Source organism: Lithobates pipiens, unplaced genomic scaffold (genome assembly GCF_037356315.1).
Source record: "Lithobates pipiens isolate NorthernLeopardFrog02 unplaced genomic scaffold, aLitPip1_a1.2 Scaffold_10, whole genome shotgun sequence".
NCBI lineage: Eukaryota > Metazoa > Chordata > Amphibia > Anura > Ranidae > Lithobates > Lithobates pipiens.
The window spans coordinates 53,947,511-53,966,790 of record NW_027507686.1 but is presented as its reverse complement, the minus strand read 5'-3'; the positions used below and the strand labels follow the sequence as shown (position 1 = coordinate 53,966,790).

The 19,280-nt window shown below is 41.1% G+C and overlaps 1 protein-coding gene across 2 annotated transcripts in view; it reads left to right on the top strand.

Moving 5' to 3' along the window:
- GNAO1 (G protein subunit alpha o1) overlaps positions 1-19,280 on the top strand; it is a 364,707-nt gene that overhangs the window by 132,730 nt on the left and 212,697 nt on the right. For both annotated transcript variants that reach the window (XM_077455095.1, XM_077455104.1), the window contains exon 3: positions 11,020-11,161. In XM_077455095.1, coding sequence (XP_077311221.1) covers positions 11,020-11,161 — 142 coding nt within the window. The remainder of the gene's footprint in view (positions 1-11,019; positions 11,162-19,280) is intronic.

The following is a 19,280-nucleotide window of genomic DNA, read 5'->3' as shown; positions in this document are numbered from 1 at the left end:
GTTTAAATGACCTGTTTTTTAAATTCCGTTCTCCTTTGGCACAGCCAAGAGCCCATCACAGATGGCTGGTGGATATCGCAGTGCAAATTCCAGCTGTCTGAACTAACCTCAACCAGTCCACAGAGCCAGATTAGGACACGGGGGGGGGGGGGGGGGGGGCAGGACTATTAAACCAGCATATTATGCACTTCTGTAATCAAGTGCCTTTATAAGAACTCATCAGTCAGTATAGCATGATGCGTTTTATGTAACAGTATAACCCTTAATTGACATCACATCCATCTTGACTTTTCCCTCACATTTCAACAGTTTTGCTTCACTCCAAAGTATTTCCTATGCAAGCATTTCCCTCTGTTTTGTTCCAGCCATTTACATTATTCTTATAGATGTGCGCTCTGCTCTTTTTTTTTTTTTTTTCCCTGTACACCCCACGTCTAATTTGATTTCTGGGTTGTCTTTTAGTGCTTTAGGCCCCTTTCACACTTGTGCGACTTGTCCTGTGACTTGGGACTGCCAAGTCGAATGACAAGTCGTACCCCATTATTTCCAATAAGTACCATTCATATCTGCGACTCCAAAGTAGTCCCTGCACCACTTTGGTCTGTATTTGATGCGGCTTGAGGTCCATAGACCTCAAGATTACACAGGCATTGCTTCAAGTTTTTGTCGGTCGTGGCGACATTGCCTAAAAATCGTGCCAAAATTACGACAAAGTCGCACAAGTGTTAAAAGGTGCCTTAGTCCTATGCTGTGTGCTTCAGTGTTAGGCTGATGTCAAACAGGTGACGCGATCCTGCTGCTGGCGAATATGATGGAAGTTTAGTAGCATTCAGGCCAGCGACAGAGCATCTTGCTACAGAGGGATTTTTGTATAGGGATCGACAGGCTGCTTCTTAGGCTCGCCGTAGATTTGTGTTTTTTCGATCAGCTAGAGCAATGTTTCTCAACTCCAGTCCTCAAGGCACCCAACAGGTCATAATTTCAGGGTTTTTCCATTATTTTGAACGGTTTCACTGCCTTAGTAATTACCACAGCTGTTTCATCTGAGGAAAAGCCTGAAAACATGACCTGTTGGGCCGCATTGAGGACTGGAGTTGAGAAACGCTGAGCTAGAGAGCTGGTTGGAAAAAATAAATGGATTCACCCATCCGCGAGGTGGATGGAGGAACCCTCACTGCGCTGTTTTATTCTGCCTGACGGTACTTCTCCATTATCAGAATACGCTGAACAACACTGCAACCAATTGGCTGTCCATAGCTGTGAGATGGCCACAGTCTGTTGCTCCCTCTTCATTGTCAAATCACAGAGTAACCTAAATGCTGGATTATCAAATAGGCTGAGTATGTACATGGGCTGCTCAGATGCGATGGGGAGGAAATGCTCAGCAAAGAAACTCATTGAAAACTGAGCATGTGCAGAGCTGCCAACACTGCTCTGAAAATGCCTAGCTGAATTGGGGACATGGACAGAAGGTGGAGATGGAGAGCAGCAGGATCAACCAGGTTTTTTGAAGAATACAGAAAACAAATTCCTTAGCGACTGAGTGAGAATGAACAGCATGTAATACACTATTTATTGATAGTTTTTTAATTATGTGGTTTTAGTGACACTTTAATGTATGGTACCTCATAACTTAAATTGCATAAACCATAGACGTCAGATTCACATTACAGTTTGTCTTAGTATACATAGATGCGTCTAAATCTGCTTTCCGTGTTCGGTTTGCGCTCCAGAGGCTACTGACAAGCGAGGAAGCGGTGCAGACACTCCTCACTGTCTGTTTTAACCCTCGGGGGCGTTTGCAATGCTTCCCAATTTACTTCAATGGGTTGGATTCGGCAGGTTTGCCAACTGCTACTTGTGGGGTAAACTTTGCCATGGATGTGAAGTGAATCATTGCAATTGCGGTATGTAAACACTCCTGTCCACTGCTCAACCTCGCTTTTTTTGTACATGTGGCTTCATTTACACTAGCAACTTGAACTTAGGAGCTTTTGGCGTTTTTTTCCCCAAAGCTCCTAAACTTGACTCCATTAACCACTTAAGTCCCAGACCATTTTGCAGCTAAAGGACCAGGCCCCTTTTTGTGATTCGGCACTGCGTCACTTTAACTGACAATTGCGCGGTCATGCGACGTGGCTCCCAAACAAAATAGGCGTCCTTTTTTTCCCACAAATAGAGCTTTCTTTTGGTGTTATTTTATCACCTCTCTGGTTTTCATTTGCCCTATAAAAAAGTGTAAATTTTGAAAACAATGCAATATTTTTTACTTTGCTATAATAAATATCCCCAAAAAATATATAAAAAAACCAATTTTTTTTCCCTCAGTTTCGGCCGATATGTATTCTTACGCATATTTTTGGTAAAAAAATCACAATAAGCGTTTATTGATTGGTTTGCGCAAAAGTTATAGCGTCTACAAAATAGGGGATAGTTTTATGGCATTTATTTTTTATTTTTTACTAGTAATGGCGGTGATCAGCGATTTTTAATTTATTTTTATTGTGCCTGCGACATTATGCATGACACATTGGACAATTTTGACACATTTTTGGGACCATTGGCATTAATACAGCGATCAGTGCAATTAAAAATGCATTAATTACTGTAAAAATGTCACTGACAGTGAAGGGGTTAACACTAGGGGGCAGTGAAGGGGTTAAGTGTGACCTAATGTGTTTCTTACTTTAGGGGGCGTGGCTTGGCGTGTGACATCACTCATCGTCGTTCCCTATGACAGGGAACAGACGATCAGTGACAGGCAACTAGGAAGCACGGGGAGAGGTTTGTTTACACTTACCACTCCCCATTCTTCAGCTCTGAAAACCGATCGCGGGACACCGGCGGCGATCGAGTTCCACGATCACGGAGCTCAGGACCGGGTCGCGAGCGTGCCGTCCAGGCAACGTACCTGTACAAGCTTGTGCCCAGCTTTGCCATTCTGCTGACGTATACCGGCGTGAGGCGGTCCTTAAGTGGTTGTAAACCCTTACAACACACTTTGAGCTACAGGTAAGTCTAGATTAAGGCTTACCTGTAGGTCCAAGAAATATCTCCTAAACCTACACGGTTCAGGAGATATTTGCTGAAAGACAGGCACCGCTGTCTACGGCGCATGCGCCGTAGACAGCGGCGCGCAGGCACACTGAGCGCGGCACTGTCAATGGCGAATATGCCACGCGTGGTGGCTCCCGTGCGCATGCGCGGGAGTGATGTCATCGCGGCTTCACTGAATGACAGCGGTGGAGCAGCGAGACCCACCGAGAGGATAGATGCGCTGGACTACAGGGGACAGAGGTGACTTCGCTGGCTCCTGTGTCAGGTAAGTGACACATAATGGACTACTATGCGATGCAGAGTAGTCCATTATGCTTTACCTTTGCAGGGAATGAAAGAGGAAGTAAACTCATCAGGGTTTACTTCCTCTTTAAAGCCTTTGTGTCCATGTACACATAGGATTTTAGAATCATTTGGGAGCTGCTGCATTCCCTCTCCTGAACATGGAAGAATCACGTTCAGGATGGAACATTTTGACTGCTGGGCGTGGGAAACTGCAAAAACATTGCAAAATTGAGGAGCGTTTTTGCGGTTTCCTGCAGCTGCGGTACATGAAGCCGTATACGAATATCGGATGACCGATCATACGACTGTTTTCAGTTAATAATCGCAAGTAGACATTGAATAGCTAAATAAAGTCACGAAAATTCTTGTACGATAGAAAAAATAATCGGAAGTGATGTCTTGTGTTGTAATGTATTTGTATTTTCGGATGACAACAATACTGACTAAACGAAAATCGTACGATCCTTCCTGGGACGACCGTTTTCCTATGATATTCGGATCGTGTGTACGAGCCATTAGTGAGCATTTTTTGATGTCAGAAGGTAAATCCAATGTATGGTTTGAGTGATGATATATCAAATTTCAACATCAAACATTCTGTGTAGTACAGTAAATGGTGTACACTTACCCCCCATAATGCCCAAACATAAATGAGGGATGTACAATATGACTTTATAATATAGCAGACACTTAGAAATTAACAGGGCAGGGAAGGCAAGGCTTTGCAAGACACAATTCGGCCCCTACTAGTATTGTAAAAATAGGGGTTAAAGTGATTTGTAAAGGCAGAAGGTTTTTTATTTTAATGCATTCACCACCTCCCGCCCGTGCTGTAGCCGGATGATGGCTACAGCGTGGGCCTTAATTCCCGGGAAGGCGTCTATTGACGCCCTCCCAAGCGTGTGCTGTCAGAGCGTCGTTGTGGCGCGCTCTGTGATCACCGAGTCAATCACAGCTGATCACATGATGTAAACCGAAGATCCGTAATCGTTTTTTTTATATTTATAGCCGCTGCCTTGTCTGTGCCCACCAATGCCACCTATCATCAGTACCTCTCTTTCCCCACCAGTGCTGCCAATCAGTTCACATCAGTGCCACCCATCAGTGCAGCCACATCAGCACACATTTTTTTTTTTTACATCATTTTAATCTCTACATTTTACATTTTGAGAATTTTTTTTTATAGTAATGGGACTTATGATGAGATAAATATTGTTGGCCGAATTAGAAAATATTTAAGATCTAATTGATCTGAATAATTGATGCAGAGGATGGATTCCTCTAGGGGAGTAGGGGGTTAATGGCCTTTTTCAGCACCAGGCGGTCGGGACACTGAGAGCCCTTTTACAGCCTCCCAGTCCAAGCCTGTTAGTTGGCTTCCATTTTTTTAGTACGCCTGGGGCAAATGACTTTTTTTTAGCCTGACGATCCTGATTAAAGGGGACAAGTGGGCATCATTAGCATTCATTTTCTATTCAGGGAGTTAGAATAGACCAGATGAAGAAACGTGAGGCAAAGCTTATAGTGTGTCTGGACATGAGAAGAAAAATCATATTCAGTACGTCTCTGCAGTATATGCACATTTCTCCATGTTGTGTCTCTTTAAAAACTGCAAGTTCAGAAAAATACCTGTTGATTTTGTAAAAATCCAATGGGCACCTGCATTCCTTTAGGGATATAACGATGCCTCTGCCGCACTGAAATTCTAAGTGTTATCGCCCTTTCACACTTCTCTCCTAAAGCACTGCAGAACACCTCCCCCTTATCTTTATAGTTTGTAGTCCAGCGGGAGAATGGGATGGAGCTGTCAACCCTTGAGATATAAGTGCATCAGAGTCATCATTGTGAGCTTACTACTTTATGGTTAGGAATGCACCAGATTTCTAGCATTGGGGTCTCTAAACTTCCTAAATAAAGGGACAATTTACTGTCCTTCAGACTTTAGGGGGGCTGGAATTTGGTCAGTGGAAGCAGAAATTGTCCTGACATCAGTGGGAGTAAAAAATACCCCATCTTTAAAAAGATGTGTCTCTGCGCTGTGGCGGGGCGGCAGCTGACAGATAAGTAATACACCAAACTTGTAAACAATCTTAAGAAAAAGTGTGTAGTGCCAAAAGTTAATGAACAGCGATGAGATAAGAATATTGTGCTATAAATGGACTGCACAAAGTTCAAAAAAAGTGAAAAAATGCTAAAGTAAAAAAAAAAAGATATATATTTTCACTTTTAACACTTTTGTACTTGTGCTGCATTTATAACAGTATTCTTATCTCATCGCTGTTTACTTTTGGCGCTACACCACACTTTCTTAAGATTATTTATACGTTTGGTGTATTGCTTATATATATGTGTGTGTGTGTGTGTGTGTGTGTGTGTGTGTGTGTGTGTGTGTGTATGTGTATGTGTGTATATATATATATATATATATATATATATATGTATGTATGTATGTATATATGTGTGTGTGTGTGTGTGTATATATATATATGTATATGTGTGTGTGTGTGTGTGTGTGTGTGTATGTGTATATATATATACAGTGGTGTGAAAAAGTGTTTGCCCCCTTCCTCATTTCCTGTTCCTTTGCATGTTTGTCACACTTAAGTGTTTCGGAACATCAAACCAATTTAAACAATAGTCAAGGACAACACAAGTAAACACAAAATGCAATTTGTAAATGAAGGTGTTTATTATTAAAGGTGAAAAAAAATCCAAACCATCATGGCCCTGTGTGAAAAAGTGATTGCCCCCCTTGTTAAAACATACTATAACTGTGGTTGTCCACACCTGAGTTCAATTTCTCTAGCCACACCCAGGCCTGATTATTGCCACACCTGTTCACAATCAAGGCATCACTTAAATAGGAGCTGCTTGGCACAGTAAGGTCCACCAGAAGATCCTTAAAAGCTACACATCATGCCGAGACCCAAAGAAATTCAGGAACAATTGAGAAAGAAAGTAATTGAGATCTATCAGTCTGGAAAGGGTTATAAAGCCATTTCCAAAGCTTTGGGAATACAGCGAACCACAGTGAGAGCCATTATCCACAAATGGCGAAGACATGGAACAGTGGTGAACCTTCCCAGGAGTGGCCGGCCACCCAAAATTACCCCAAGAGCGCAGCGACGACTCATCCAAGAGGTCACAAAAGACCCCACAACAACGTCCAAGGAACTGCAGGCCTCACTTGCCTCAGTTAAGGTCAGCGTTCATGCCTCCACCATCAGGAAAAGACTGGGCAAAAATGGCCTGCATGGCAGAGTTCCAAGGAGAAAACCACTGCTGAGCAAAAAGAACATCAAAGCTCGTCTCAATTTCTCCACAACACATCTTGATGATCCCCAAGACTTTTGGGACAACATTCTGTGGACCGATGAGACAAAAGTGGAACTCTTTGGAAGGTGTGTGTCCAAGTATATCTGGCGTAGAAGGAACACTGCATTTCATAAAAAGAACATTATACCAACAGTAAAATATGGTGGTGGTAGTGTGATGGTCTGGGGCTGTTTTGCTGCTTCAGGACCTGGAAGACTTGCCGTGATAAAAGGAACTATGAATTCTGCTGTCTACCAAGAGATCCTGAAGGAGAATGTCCGACCATCTGTTCGTGTACTCAAGTTGAAACAAACTTGGGTTCTGCAGCAGGACAATGATCCTAAACACACCAGCAAGTCCACCACCGAATGGTTGAAGAAAAACAAAATGAAGACTTTGGAGTGGCCTAGCCAAAGTCCTGACCTGAATCCTATTGAGATGTTGTGGTATGACCTTAAAAAGGCCGTTCATGCTCGAAAACCCTCTAATGTAACTGAATTGGGACAATTCTGCAAAGATGAGTGGGTCAAAATTCCTCCAGGACGCTGTAAAAGCCTCATTGCACGTTATCGCAAACGCTTGGTTGCAGTTGTTGCTGCTAAGGGTGGCCCAACCAGTTATTAGGTTTAGGGGGCAATCACTTTTTCACACAGGGCCATGATGGTTTGGATTTTTTTTCACCTTTAATAATAAACACCTTCATTTACAAATTGCATTTTGTGTTTACTTGTGTTGTCCTTGACTATTGTTTAAATTGGTTTGATGTTCCGAAACACTTAAGTGTGACAAACATGCAAAGGAACAGGAAATGAGGAAGGGGGCAAACACTTTTTCACACCACTGTATGTATGTATATATATATATATATATATATATGTGTGTGTGTATATATATATATATATGTGTGTGTGTGTGTATATATATGTGTGTATATATATATATATATATGTGTGTGTATATATGTGTATATATATATATATATATATATATATATATATATATATATAAATTGTGTGTGTGTGGCTGGAAATCGACAACAAAAATGGTTTTGCAGACACTAGTGCTGACGTCAGGCCACTGTCTGTCTGATACGGGTCGGCAGTGGCACCCATTGTCATGTTTTTATGATTCATTTTATTTTGGCTTTTAACTTACAATTCCAATAAATACTACACTATGGAGACTTAATCTGGCTCCTGGTGAGCTTTATTTACTACAGCTACATCTGGATGGTGCGAGTTGCTGAACAGCCTTCCGCACAACAGATGGCAGATCTACACTGAGTGTGTGTTTGCTGCTGCTGGGACAGCAGCCAGCTTTTCTGGTAAATGCCCATTTCACAGGGGTGTGGTGGATGATTCTGGAGCACTGTACTGGATCACCTCTTCATTTTTCAAGTCGCCACCAAATTTTTGTGCGCACATCTTTGCATTGAACTATTGTGTTTTCACTTATCATGGGACTGCATATAAATCAATTTTTTTCACTACATTGATTTTTTTTTTGATTTCCATTCACATGATTGGACTAATTTCTCTATCTATATGAATTTGTTTTTACTTTATCATTTTTTTCACTTTTGAAGAGTAAGAGAAGAAATGGACTTTAAAGACAGATGTAAACAATTATAACCAATTTGAATAGTTCACAGCTCATATATACAAATACACATTGATTAAACAATACAGACAAAAAAAACAATGAAAAGGGAAAAAGAGGACCCGTTGATCAACCCCAAAGCATGAATGCCGCTAGTATACTTCCTGTGGGGTATTGATGACCAAGTCAATGAAGCCTCCACTAGGCTATGGCATATATTGATAGGGTGTTCATGGGTCCTAATGATTTAAAAACACTTGGTGCTCGACATGTTTCACGATTTCCACAAATATCGCTTCTTCAGGAGCTTCTGTTTAATTTAGAGTTTTTTAGAAGAAAAATATAAACCACAAATATATGTGTAATTATTATACATGCAGTATCAGTGTGCAATTATATATGCGTATGTTGTAAACTCGCCACACTTTGTGTTTAGAGCAATGTCTCAGACTTGCCCCGCCGATAGAGTGCCACCGATGCCCCATCAGCAGTGGCACGCTATCGATGAGGGTAAATACACATATATTTGTGGTTTATTTTTCTTCTAAAAAAAGTTTTCTAAATTAAACAAACTCCTGAAGAAGCGATATTTGTTGAAATCGCAAAACATGTCGAGCACCAACTGTTTTTAAATCGTTAGGACCTATGAACACCCTATTAATATGCCATATCCTAGTGGAGGCTTCATTGACTTGGTCATCAATACCCCACAGGAATTATACTAGCAGCATTCATGCTTTGGGGTTGATCAATGGGTCCTTCGTTTTTCCTTTTTCATTGTTTTTATTTTTGTCTGTATTGTTTAATCAATGTGTATTTGTATATCTGAGCTGTGAACTATTAAAATTTGTTATAATTTTTTACATGTGCCTTTTAAAGTCCATTTCTTCTCTTACCCTTCAAAAATCATTATTAGGATGTGGTACTTTTCATTTTGGGATGCTCTGATTGCCACCCGAGGGCCTAGCAATCAATCTTTTTTTTGTCTATTTTTTCACTTTTAACACTTTTTTGGACTTTATTTCAATTATGCTGTCCATTTATATAACAGTCTTATCTCATTGCTGTTCATTTACTTTTTTGGTGCTGCACACTTTTTCTTAATACCCCATCTTTGTTGCTGTGGAGTATAGTGCACCACCATTGTTGGTGTCAGTGGAAACAAAGCACACCATCGTTGTTAGTGGAAGCAATAGCACACCATTGTTGGTGTCAGTGGAAGCAATTAGTGGTGCACAAAAATTGAAATTTCGGCACTGAAAATTCAGGTTACACTTGGCCTAAACAGAAATTAGTTTTTTTAACATGTATATACATTTTTATAAATTGTATTCTAGTTGACTTTTTAATTATTACCATGAATTTAAATGAACCTGAATTTGTCAGCCATTATTGGCACCTTTTGAATCTGTGTTAAAAACCCTGCTTGCTACATGTTTGGTGCATTTTTGGCAAACCGCACCAAACACGCACCCTCCCCATTGAAATGCATTGAAAACGTAGCAAGAACAGATTAAAAAAGGGAAGCGTTGTGTTTTTGATGCCTTTGAGTCGCATGACCTATGAAAAACATAAGCAAGGCAAAATTGTGGTAAAAATCACAGGGTTTTTTTTTTTTTTTTTTTGCCACAACACTGAAAACCCTATTTTCATCCGATAATTTTAGCTAACGAAATTTCAGCGCGTTACTAGAAGCAATAGCACACCACGGTGTCAGTGGGAGGAATAGCACACCATCATTGGGGCCTTTGGAAGGAATAGCACACCGTCATTGGCGTCCAAGGACGGAATAGTGTTCCATCATTGGTGCTCCATCATTGGTGCTCCATCATTGGTGCTCCATCATTGGTGCTCCATCATTGGTGCTCCATGCGATGAATAGTGCTTGCATTGGTGGGAGGAAAAGTGCCCCAAGGGCCGGATAAAGGCAAGCAAAGAGCTGCATCGGGGCCACTGTTTGGAGACCACTGTTCTAGCAGATCAACATGCATTTTTCTTTACTTACGGCATTTGTTAAAGTGTAAGCTCCCCTCTTTAGAGAAAATTAAAAGGTGAACTGACACTGTACACCTGTACCCTGTATTGTGCTGCTATATACTGCATGTCGTTTTTTCCTCCTTGTTATTCTTCCTGTGCTGGCTGTCATGTGAATCCTTCACCAGTCTCTTGTGTATGTCACCATGGTATGACTGAGCATCCTTGACATGTCACAAACGGAGAAGACGTTTGTCCATCACTTCTCTGCAATCCCTTTTGCTGAGTATAGTATTGTCTAACTCTACACACAATTAGGTTTGATTTGTACCACGACTCCAAATAGCCATAAATCAGAGATTGACATTTTAAGTGGTTTCAGAGCACTTACAGAGTTGCCATTAATCCATATTTATAAAGCCTCTTAACCCATAACATTGATGGTACCAGCTTCCTGTAATCTGAGCTTCTCCATTCAAGCACTTGGTTTAATGGTGTGTCCACCACAATTAATAATGTATGCAAAGCTACTGTATGGTTATTGAGGATCGACATCCCTGGGAATTGCACTGGTGCTGGAAACCTTTTGTTCTCTGTATCATTGAGGCCTCTGTTGAAATGTATTCCTTAATCTTACACTGGGATACCTAAATATACTTAAACACCATTTTCTTCTGACCTTTCCATCATTCTCTTCCTTTATATATGTATTCAGTTGCCTGCTGCTAGTATGTGTTGCTTTGTCTCTATTGGTTGTGATCAATGATACATTTATTCTTTCTTATACAGAATTATCCATGAAGATGGCTTCTCAGGTGAAGATGTGAAACAATACAAGCCTGTGGTTTATAGTAACACTATCCAGTCCCTGGCAGCCATTGTCCGTGCCATGGACACTCTTGGTATCGAATATGGTGACAAAGAAAGAAGGGTAAGTTCTGTTTGGTCTTGTTTGTCTATTATACTGTATGTACAAACCTGCATGTCAAATCTATACTGCTTCCTCCTGCTTGTGTAGTCTGCAACCTCTATGATTGAATATCCTTCCTCTAAAGCTGACTAAAAGATGACCTAACACGCACACCCATTGCCCAGTGCATGTTGGCTGATCTTCAAGTTACTGTCTATGGGAGGCATCAGGTTGTCCCTCTCCATCTCTGCTTTATCATTAAAAACAAGTGAAAAATTGGAAAAAACATGCTGAATTTCTGGCAGCACTTATGTTTTAGAGCAGGGGGTCTCCAAAACTTTGTAACAAAGGGCCATTTTACTATCCTTCAAGCATTGTGCATATAAATTATCCTGGCATTAGTGGTAGTAAACAGTGCACTGTGTTTGGTAAACAGGAATAGAGCCCTGAGGGCCAGATAAATGCAAGCAGAGGGCCGCAGTTTGGAGACCACTGTTCTAGAGTTTGAAAGTATAATAATCATCAATTCTCCAAGCATTGGTGCATACTTGTGCCAAAAACGAGATTTGCATTTCACACACTTCATACTTAGAATGCAAATTTGGCATTGCCCATTTGGTAGCACGTACTTAAAATGGAAGTAAACCCTTCCAAACAACTTTGACCTACAGGTAAGCCTAGATTAAGGCTTACCTGTAGGTCCAAGTAATATCTCCTAAACCTATATGGTTTAGGAGATATTTGCCCGAAAATGGGCACCGCTGTCTACGGCGCATGCGCCGTAGACAGCGGCGCGCATGCGCACTAAATGCGGCAAGTCCAAGAATGGATTTGCCAAATTTGTCGACTCCCGTGCGCATGCGCGGGAGTGACGTCATCGCGGCCTCGCCGTATGACAGCGGCGGAGCTGCGAGGCGCGACTCCCGTGCGCATGCGCGGGAGTGACGTCATCGCGGCTTCGCCGCTGTCATTGGTCGGAGCTGCGAGACGCCACCAGCAAGATGGACGCGGCGGACTACAGGGATCAGCGGCGACTTCGCTGGCTCCTGTGTCAGGTAAGTGACACATAATGAGCTACTATGCGATGCATAGTAGTCCATTATGCTTTACCTTTGCAGGGAAAAAAAGAGGAAGTAAACCCATCAGGGTTTACTTCCTCTTTAAGGAGGGACTGCTGCAGGGTTACTTGGGAGACCCCAAAGCCCAGGCAATATTCATGAAAATTCCTGGTTTATTACAGATGGATACTGCCTGGGGTTTGGGGTCTTCCATGTAACCCTGCAGCAGTCCCTCCTCCAGTGTGCGCTGCCAAAGCTGTGTGCATCTCACAAGGCACTACAGATGACTTTCTGTAGGCGGTTGAGGCCCCATGTTACTTTGTGGGATATTTAGTGGGCTGTCCTCTGGCTTTCAGTGTTTGCATACTGTAATAATCTGGGGTCCCATGAGCACCCTGCATTTATGGCTTTTTGGTACTGGGTGGTGCCTATTTGTTTTTTGTTTTTTTTGTCTTTAAGCTGTACAAAATGGTAGGTGTACTTTAATTATTGACCGCTTTTCTTTATGGGCCATTGATGTACTGGTGAATGTGTGAAAAAATCTAAACTAAAGCTGGGTACACACAAACAACCCTCTGCAAGGTTAGTTAGGCAATCTCCCCCACAGAGATGTGTTCTGACCGGGGGATGGCCCCCCATCAGAACACTCCGATCAGCGCACTCTGCCATTGTCTGAGAGCACTGATTGGGAGTTGGTTGGCTGCTGATTTTCCCGCATGCTCATCCGACAGAAGCCGGCTGGACAGACCGACATACACACTGGCAGAATGTTGGCCCCATTTTTTTTATTTTTTTTTATATGGCCGTTGTCTCCAGATATTTGGCCCGTGTGTACAGGGCTTAAGCTTCATTCATCAATACGACTTATAAGCAAAGGGATCAGTTTGAGTTGCAAATCAATGGTCAGGTTGACAGGGACTCTGTTTAAAGTAGGCTTGTTACAAATCTGGGCCATTTAAACAGAGCAAATAGTGAAAAAAAAATAAACCAAGTACAGTATATACTCTGTCAAAATGCACAGTAAATGCAGATATATGAGCAGATGAATTTCTATAAATCTTGTCTTTTACTATGAAAGCTATACTGTTCCACTATGGCCAAGCCTCCCAATTGATCACAAGGACACTAATGTCAATACAAATGGTGGAAGTGAGCTCCAAACTTTTTCAGCTTCCTCTAGCTTTGAATTTCCTGATCTTCTGAAATGCAGTTTTATGTAATTACTTTTATTGATTTATTTAGGTTTGATAGGATTGGGATGCCTAGGTTTCTTTATTTAAGTTTAGTTATTATTCTGTAATGTTTCTCATAAAACTACATGGAACTGGAGCTTTATGCAATTTGAGGGCAAACAATTTTAAATCCCTGGTTGGGTTCCACTCGTTGATGTAATAAGTGCTGTCCCAGCTCCAATATATTCCTATTGGCCTACTTGGGAGGGACCACCCAAAAGTTGCTTGGTACAAAACACACAATCACTCCCAGCGCTCAGTACTGCCAAAAAAGTTTCAAGTTACAACAGGCCATAGGTAGCAACAGGTAGACATCCATCAAATTCTCAGCCGATGCAGCCCTCCTCAGATCGGGGGAATCCAGTAGACAAATATAAAAAAATAAAACACATATGAGGGCTCATACCCCTAGTGCATTACTGGAGATTTATTGTATTTAAAATATAGATAGTGGCAGCTGACAGGTTTCAGGAGTGTCCTCGGAGTTCTAAAGGGAAGATAGTACACTCCTGAAATGCGCCAGCTAGCCACTGTTGTGGTATTGCATGTCAGGCTACATGATTCCCGCATTTGCCATATTCACACATCTTTCCTTTTGTAAGCATTCATTTTGTCAGGATCTGTGTTTTTATACAATAAACCTTTGGTAACACACTAGGCATTTCCGTCTTGTGTGTTTTCTTGCAATACAAATAACGTGTATTACCATATTAGCATTCATCCGTTTATTAGATGTTCACACCGTTTGACACTACCACATATTTGGAGAAACATACTTGTATTTGTTTTCTCCATTTGCTCTATATGGTTACTTTTAAATTGTTATATTTTGTTTAATTCATCATGTGCAACCGGTAGGCCAATTATTACAATAGTGAGCCATCAAGAACGAGTCGGTAGCATGGACTTCATGGAATTTAAGCCCGTCATGTCACAGTGATTTTTTCCGTAATGGTTTGATCGGGATTTTACCCCCACATCTCCATGTACTTTTTACTTATATAGTGAGTTCTCAGTCCCTTAATGATCATTCTACAATGTGGTTTACCTCCATTCACCTCCCCATAAATCCTTTTTATTCCTTCCGCTCTCTGTATTTTACAATTCATCATTTGTGTAATAATTTTACAGCATCTGGCACATGGTTTTATTCAGAATTCTCTGGTAAGCACAAGCATTGCTAAATATATTCAGCTGGAGCTCCTCTATTTATACAGCGAGCTAATGTGAAAATAAGGTTCAGCCAGCTCCATGCTAGCGAACATAAAAAGCTCACTTGGGGTTTAAAAATAAGGAACATAGCTTTTTTTCTGTGACAGATATGTACATTGAGTCTTTCAGCTGATATTTAGTATATAGGTTAGTTTAAAAAAATGATACAAAGAATATTAGTGTGCTGTTAGATATGGCAACCAATCAGTTTTTAGCTTTCATAAGTAGTGTGGCTTGCCTGGGCGAATGTTGACTCGATTAACTGCTAGGAATGAGTGCAACTTCTACATTTCAGATATGAATTCAGATTGTTAATATTTTGTCGCCGTATTTTGAAGCATACTGTAAAAGGATTTAAAGCCAAAGTCAACTTTACAACAAAACCAGAATCATCAATGGGTAATGCAAACAAAAAAGCTACTTTCACTACAGTACTCGCCATCTTTTTGGTGCTGGCTCCTGAAGACTCGCCGCATCCTTCTACTGCTGCTGTTTTTCTGGGTTGAATGATGCTGAGTGTTACTTTCTGTGAAATATGTGCCATATGGGGAGTATGTTAAGCCACCCTGATCATACAGTACTGCTGTAATGGTACTAAGATCATTGGGTTAACGCCCTTTAGTAGAGGAGCGAGGACTACCAACTGCTGGAGAGTAAAGGGCTAGTGAGAGGACCATGGGCAATCACATGACCAAAGAGAAACCAGCTGGGTAAAAGATGTGTATATATACTAGAAAACCAAAAAATATTTAAGGGGCTCCTAAGTTGGATGGAAATGTGCTTTGTGCAAAACTTGAAGTTAGATTTTAAAATCTACCTCTAGCCCAAACCTTTTCCCTTAGATTGAGTAGGGAACCATTTGAACCTCTGTGCCTAATTTGGAAGATTTATTTTTGCTCCCTTTGCCTTAAAGTGTCGCGAAACCCACATCATAAAAAAGATCAATAAATGCTGTACATAGTCACTCATTAACTATGGGATTTGTTTTCTGTAAAAAACAAAACAAAAAACCGGTTGATCCTGCTGCTCTCTATCGCCACCTTCTGTTCATGTCCCCAATGCAGTTGGGTATTTTGTAGAGCAGTGTTGGCAGTTCTGCACATGCTCAGTTTTCAGTGCTGAGCATTTCCTCTCTATCACATCTGAGCAGCCCATGTGACTATAGAGAAGCACATGTGGGCGTATCCACAGTGGTAAATGTTGGCCCACTCCCACCTTCTTCCTCCATGCTCACTAACCAGCTAAACACAATAGGGATGGGATATTACTTGATTTATGGTGGCTTTACCTCCCTGTTATTTTTAGACACAGACTGGAGGGGCATGAGACACGTTTGTGTCTGGCTGAAATCCGCCCACGCCATGTTATTGCCAAAAATAGTAAAGATTTGATTTTATATTTATATATAATATGAAATGTATTAATATATATTTTATTTTTATACAAAGGCTGTTTTTTAAAAAAAATAAAAAAAAAAAAACAAAGAAAAGAAAGAAAAAAAATGTGTGCAGCAGCAGGACTAGAAGCTCCTCTTGCCTATGTTTTCTGGTAGACAGGTCATGCAACATTTGTATATCAATTAGGAAAAAAATGTACATTAAAGATTTGTGTTTAGTATCACCTTTAGGGATAGGAAGCAAGTTGAAATATCCTCAATGAGAGCAGGGTCTGCAACAAAAATCAGTACTTTTTGCCCCCCCCCCCCCCCCCCCCAAACCCCCCGCCCAATTTATTTATTTATTTATTTTTTAACATAGTGTGGTTATCTTTAGGTTTCCTGGTCCCTGTAACCTTGTTACCCACATTTGTCATCCAGGTGTTAGAGATAAAAAGTGAAATGGAATCCCCAGACGGTAATAGAAACATAATATATGTTCTACTGTAACCCTTTCCTATCTTGGCTATTTAAAATAACAGAAACCAATGGCTGTATTGTTTTGACAAAACATTTTTGTTGCAATTTGTTTCCCTAAAAAATACTGTAAGATTAGAATTGGTAAAATACAAGTTTATTTTTATTTTTTTATATAATTCAGATAACACTATTTCTGTTAGCTTTTATAACATTCATAATACTTTGAACTTAAAGTGTTACTGAACCCATACTAGCTCATAGCACTGCGTAAACTGTCGGCACTATATAAATCCTGTATCATAATAATTATGAATTACTTACCTGAGATCGAAGCCCCCTGCATCAGCCCTCGTTCGCCACCTCCTCCGACGCCGCCATCTATCCTGGAGTGACTTCCGGGTATTGCAGCTCCGGCTCTGTGACTGGCCGGAGCCGCAATGACGTCACTCCCACGCATGAGCGCTGGTGCCGCCACTAACTGCATGATCGCCGCTAGAAACGGCACGCTCAGTGCACCCAAGGTCTACGGCGCATGGACATCAGTGCCACTATTTCTGCAAATAACCTTTTAGGTTTAGGAGATATTTCTTGCACCTACAGGTAAGCCTAAATCTAGGCTTACCTGTAGGTTAAAGTGGTTGCAATGGATTTACAACCACTTTAAAAACCTGTTGATGAACCATAGAAGAGATGGTGTGGTAGTCCTGAAAACTCATTATTCTCCAACAGGTTCTTGTTTCTGCAGTAAATCAACATGCTACCTGGTGTTGGACGGGTCAGAGATAGTTCACTCTTGTGGTCTTGTTTCCAAGGCTCTTCTTAGATGTCGCCATCTCATTAAGTGTTCTCCATTATCCAAAAATGGACACCTTCCTTCTAATTTCTTATTGGGGTTCCCACCTCTGGTACACCCATAGTAAACAGTAGTGTCTCTTTATTTTACAGCTCATTATGCCCTACTCTTCTATGTATTATGAGGCTTAAAGGATACCAGTGGGCATCAGTGAAAACCTATATATTAGTAGTTTTCTCCAGATGATGCACTACAAGTCTGTAGGTTTTTGTTCCCAAAGAGACCAGAAGCATGCAGAAGATGGGAAACCCTTTGTGTTGTATAACAAAGTATTCTGTAACAGTGGCTTTTTTTTTTTTTTGGTCTGAAGAATCGCTTTACTTATCTGCCAAAAGCCGTTTTTACCAGAAAGCATCTTTTGAAGCCAGAGACCATCTATTTCATTTCATTTGTTGAATAGAATGCCACTGTATATAACCATATGAAAAACTGCACAGTCACATTGTCACATTACCGGCCTTGTACCAGTAGGTGCCAGCTAGCATGTAACTGTTAATGGTTTTCCTTGAATCTCATTTCCTTCTCTGAAAAGGAGTTCAGTATTTTCAAAGCTAATCATTTTAACGTATTCAAGCACAACCTGCATTTCTTCTAAAAGCCTGTTTCAATGAAAAACCAAAGCCCATTTACTAAAGCTGTATTTAGAGCTTCCACTGCTCAAGGTTGATGTGTCCTGAATGTATTTTTTTTTATGCTTTTTATGTATTTACTTTGTGTGCAAGGTTGGTCATAGCCATGAAGATCTCCCCCCAAAATCTTTGAGTTGGAACATACAACGGGGGAGGTTTTCTAAAGCCCCATACACACATGGGCTGAATACCAGGTGACATGGGCTGGTTCAATAAAAACCAGCTGACATTCGGCCTGTGTGTGTGGGAACCGGTCTGAAAAGGCCAGATGGAAAACCAGCAGCCGACTGAGAGTGCTGACCAGAGTGTTCTGGTGGGGGCGCTGTCCCCCTGTCGGAACACAACAGCTCAGCTGCTCCAACCAGAGCTGACCGCCCCCCCCCCCCACCCTTTTTCCCCCCCTAACCTGCAGTGTACCAGGATTAAAGCTGGCACAATCTGGTGCAGCTCTGCATAGAAACCAATTGGCTTCCAGGTTTTATTTTATTTTTTAACTTAAATCAAGCTGTAGTTAGAAGTTTATTGGCTAACATGCAGAGCTCCAGATGACGTCGCTCTGACGAAACGCGTAGGGCGTGGCCTAGGACGTGCACCTTACACCGCTATTCAAGCAGTAACGCCGGCGCAACCAATTTCACAGCGATTTGTCTTTTTGGATTATGTGAGTAACCTGATTTTAATAAACAAGTACGTTTATACAACAGTATTGCACTATGGCTGTACTTCTATTTCCCTTTATGCATAAACGCTAAACGGACCATTCACGGAAGGAAGAGTGCAAAATATCTCCACAGCACAGCGGAGGCAGAGCCCTGCGAGAGCTGCACAGTGGCTCATACTGTGACTGCTTGGTTAACCCATTAAGGGTTTGATGTCTGGTGAGCGCATATATATATTTCTTCTCTAACACAGAGTGGCGCACCGGAGAGGAATCCAACCCTTTTACACCAGTCACCTTGCTTTACCTTCCTTACCAGAAAAAAGTTTTATGCGTTTTTATAACAACTAGAAGATGCGACTTTGAACAAATATTTTTAGTTGGACATTACAAAAAAAAAAAAAAAAAAAAAAAAAAAAAAATTTTTTTGGTGTTCTTATTTGATATTTTTTCACCATGCTTTTCTGATTGTCACTTTTGGAGTATAATTATTGGCTCACACATGTGAGCAAAAGCACTTTTTTACTCAAGCACCTATATTTTTAGCTGTGTTAGTTTAACCGGATTTTTCACTACACCTGTGCATGTTTGTGTTGTAAGATAAGACACACATTTCATTCACATTTTTTCGTTTCACGCAATT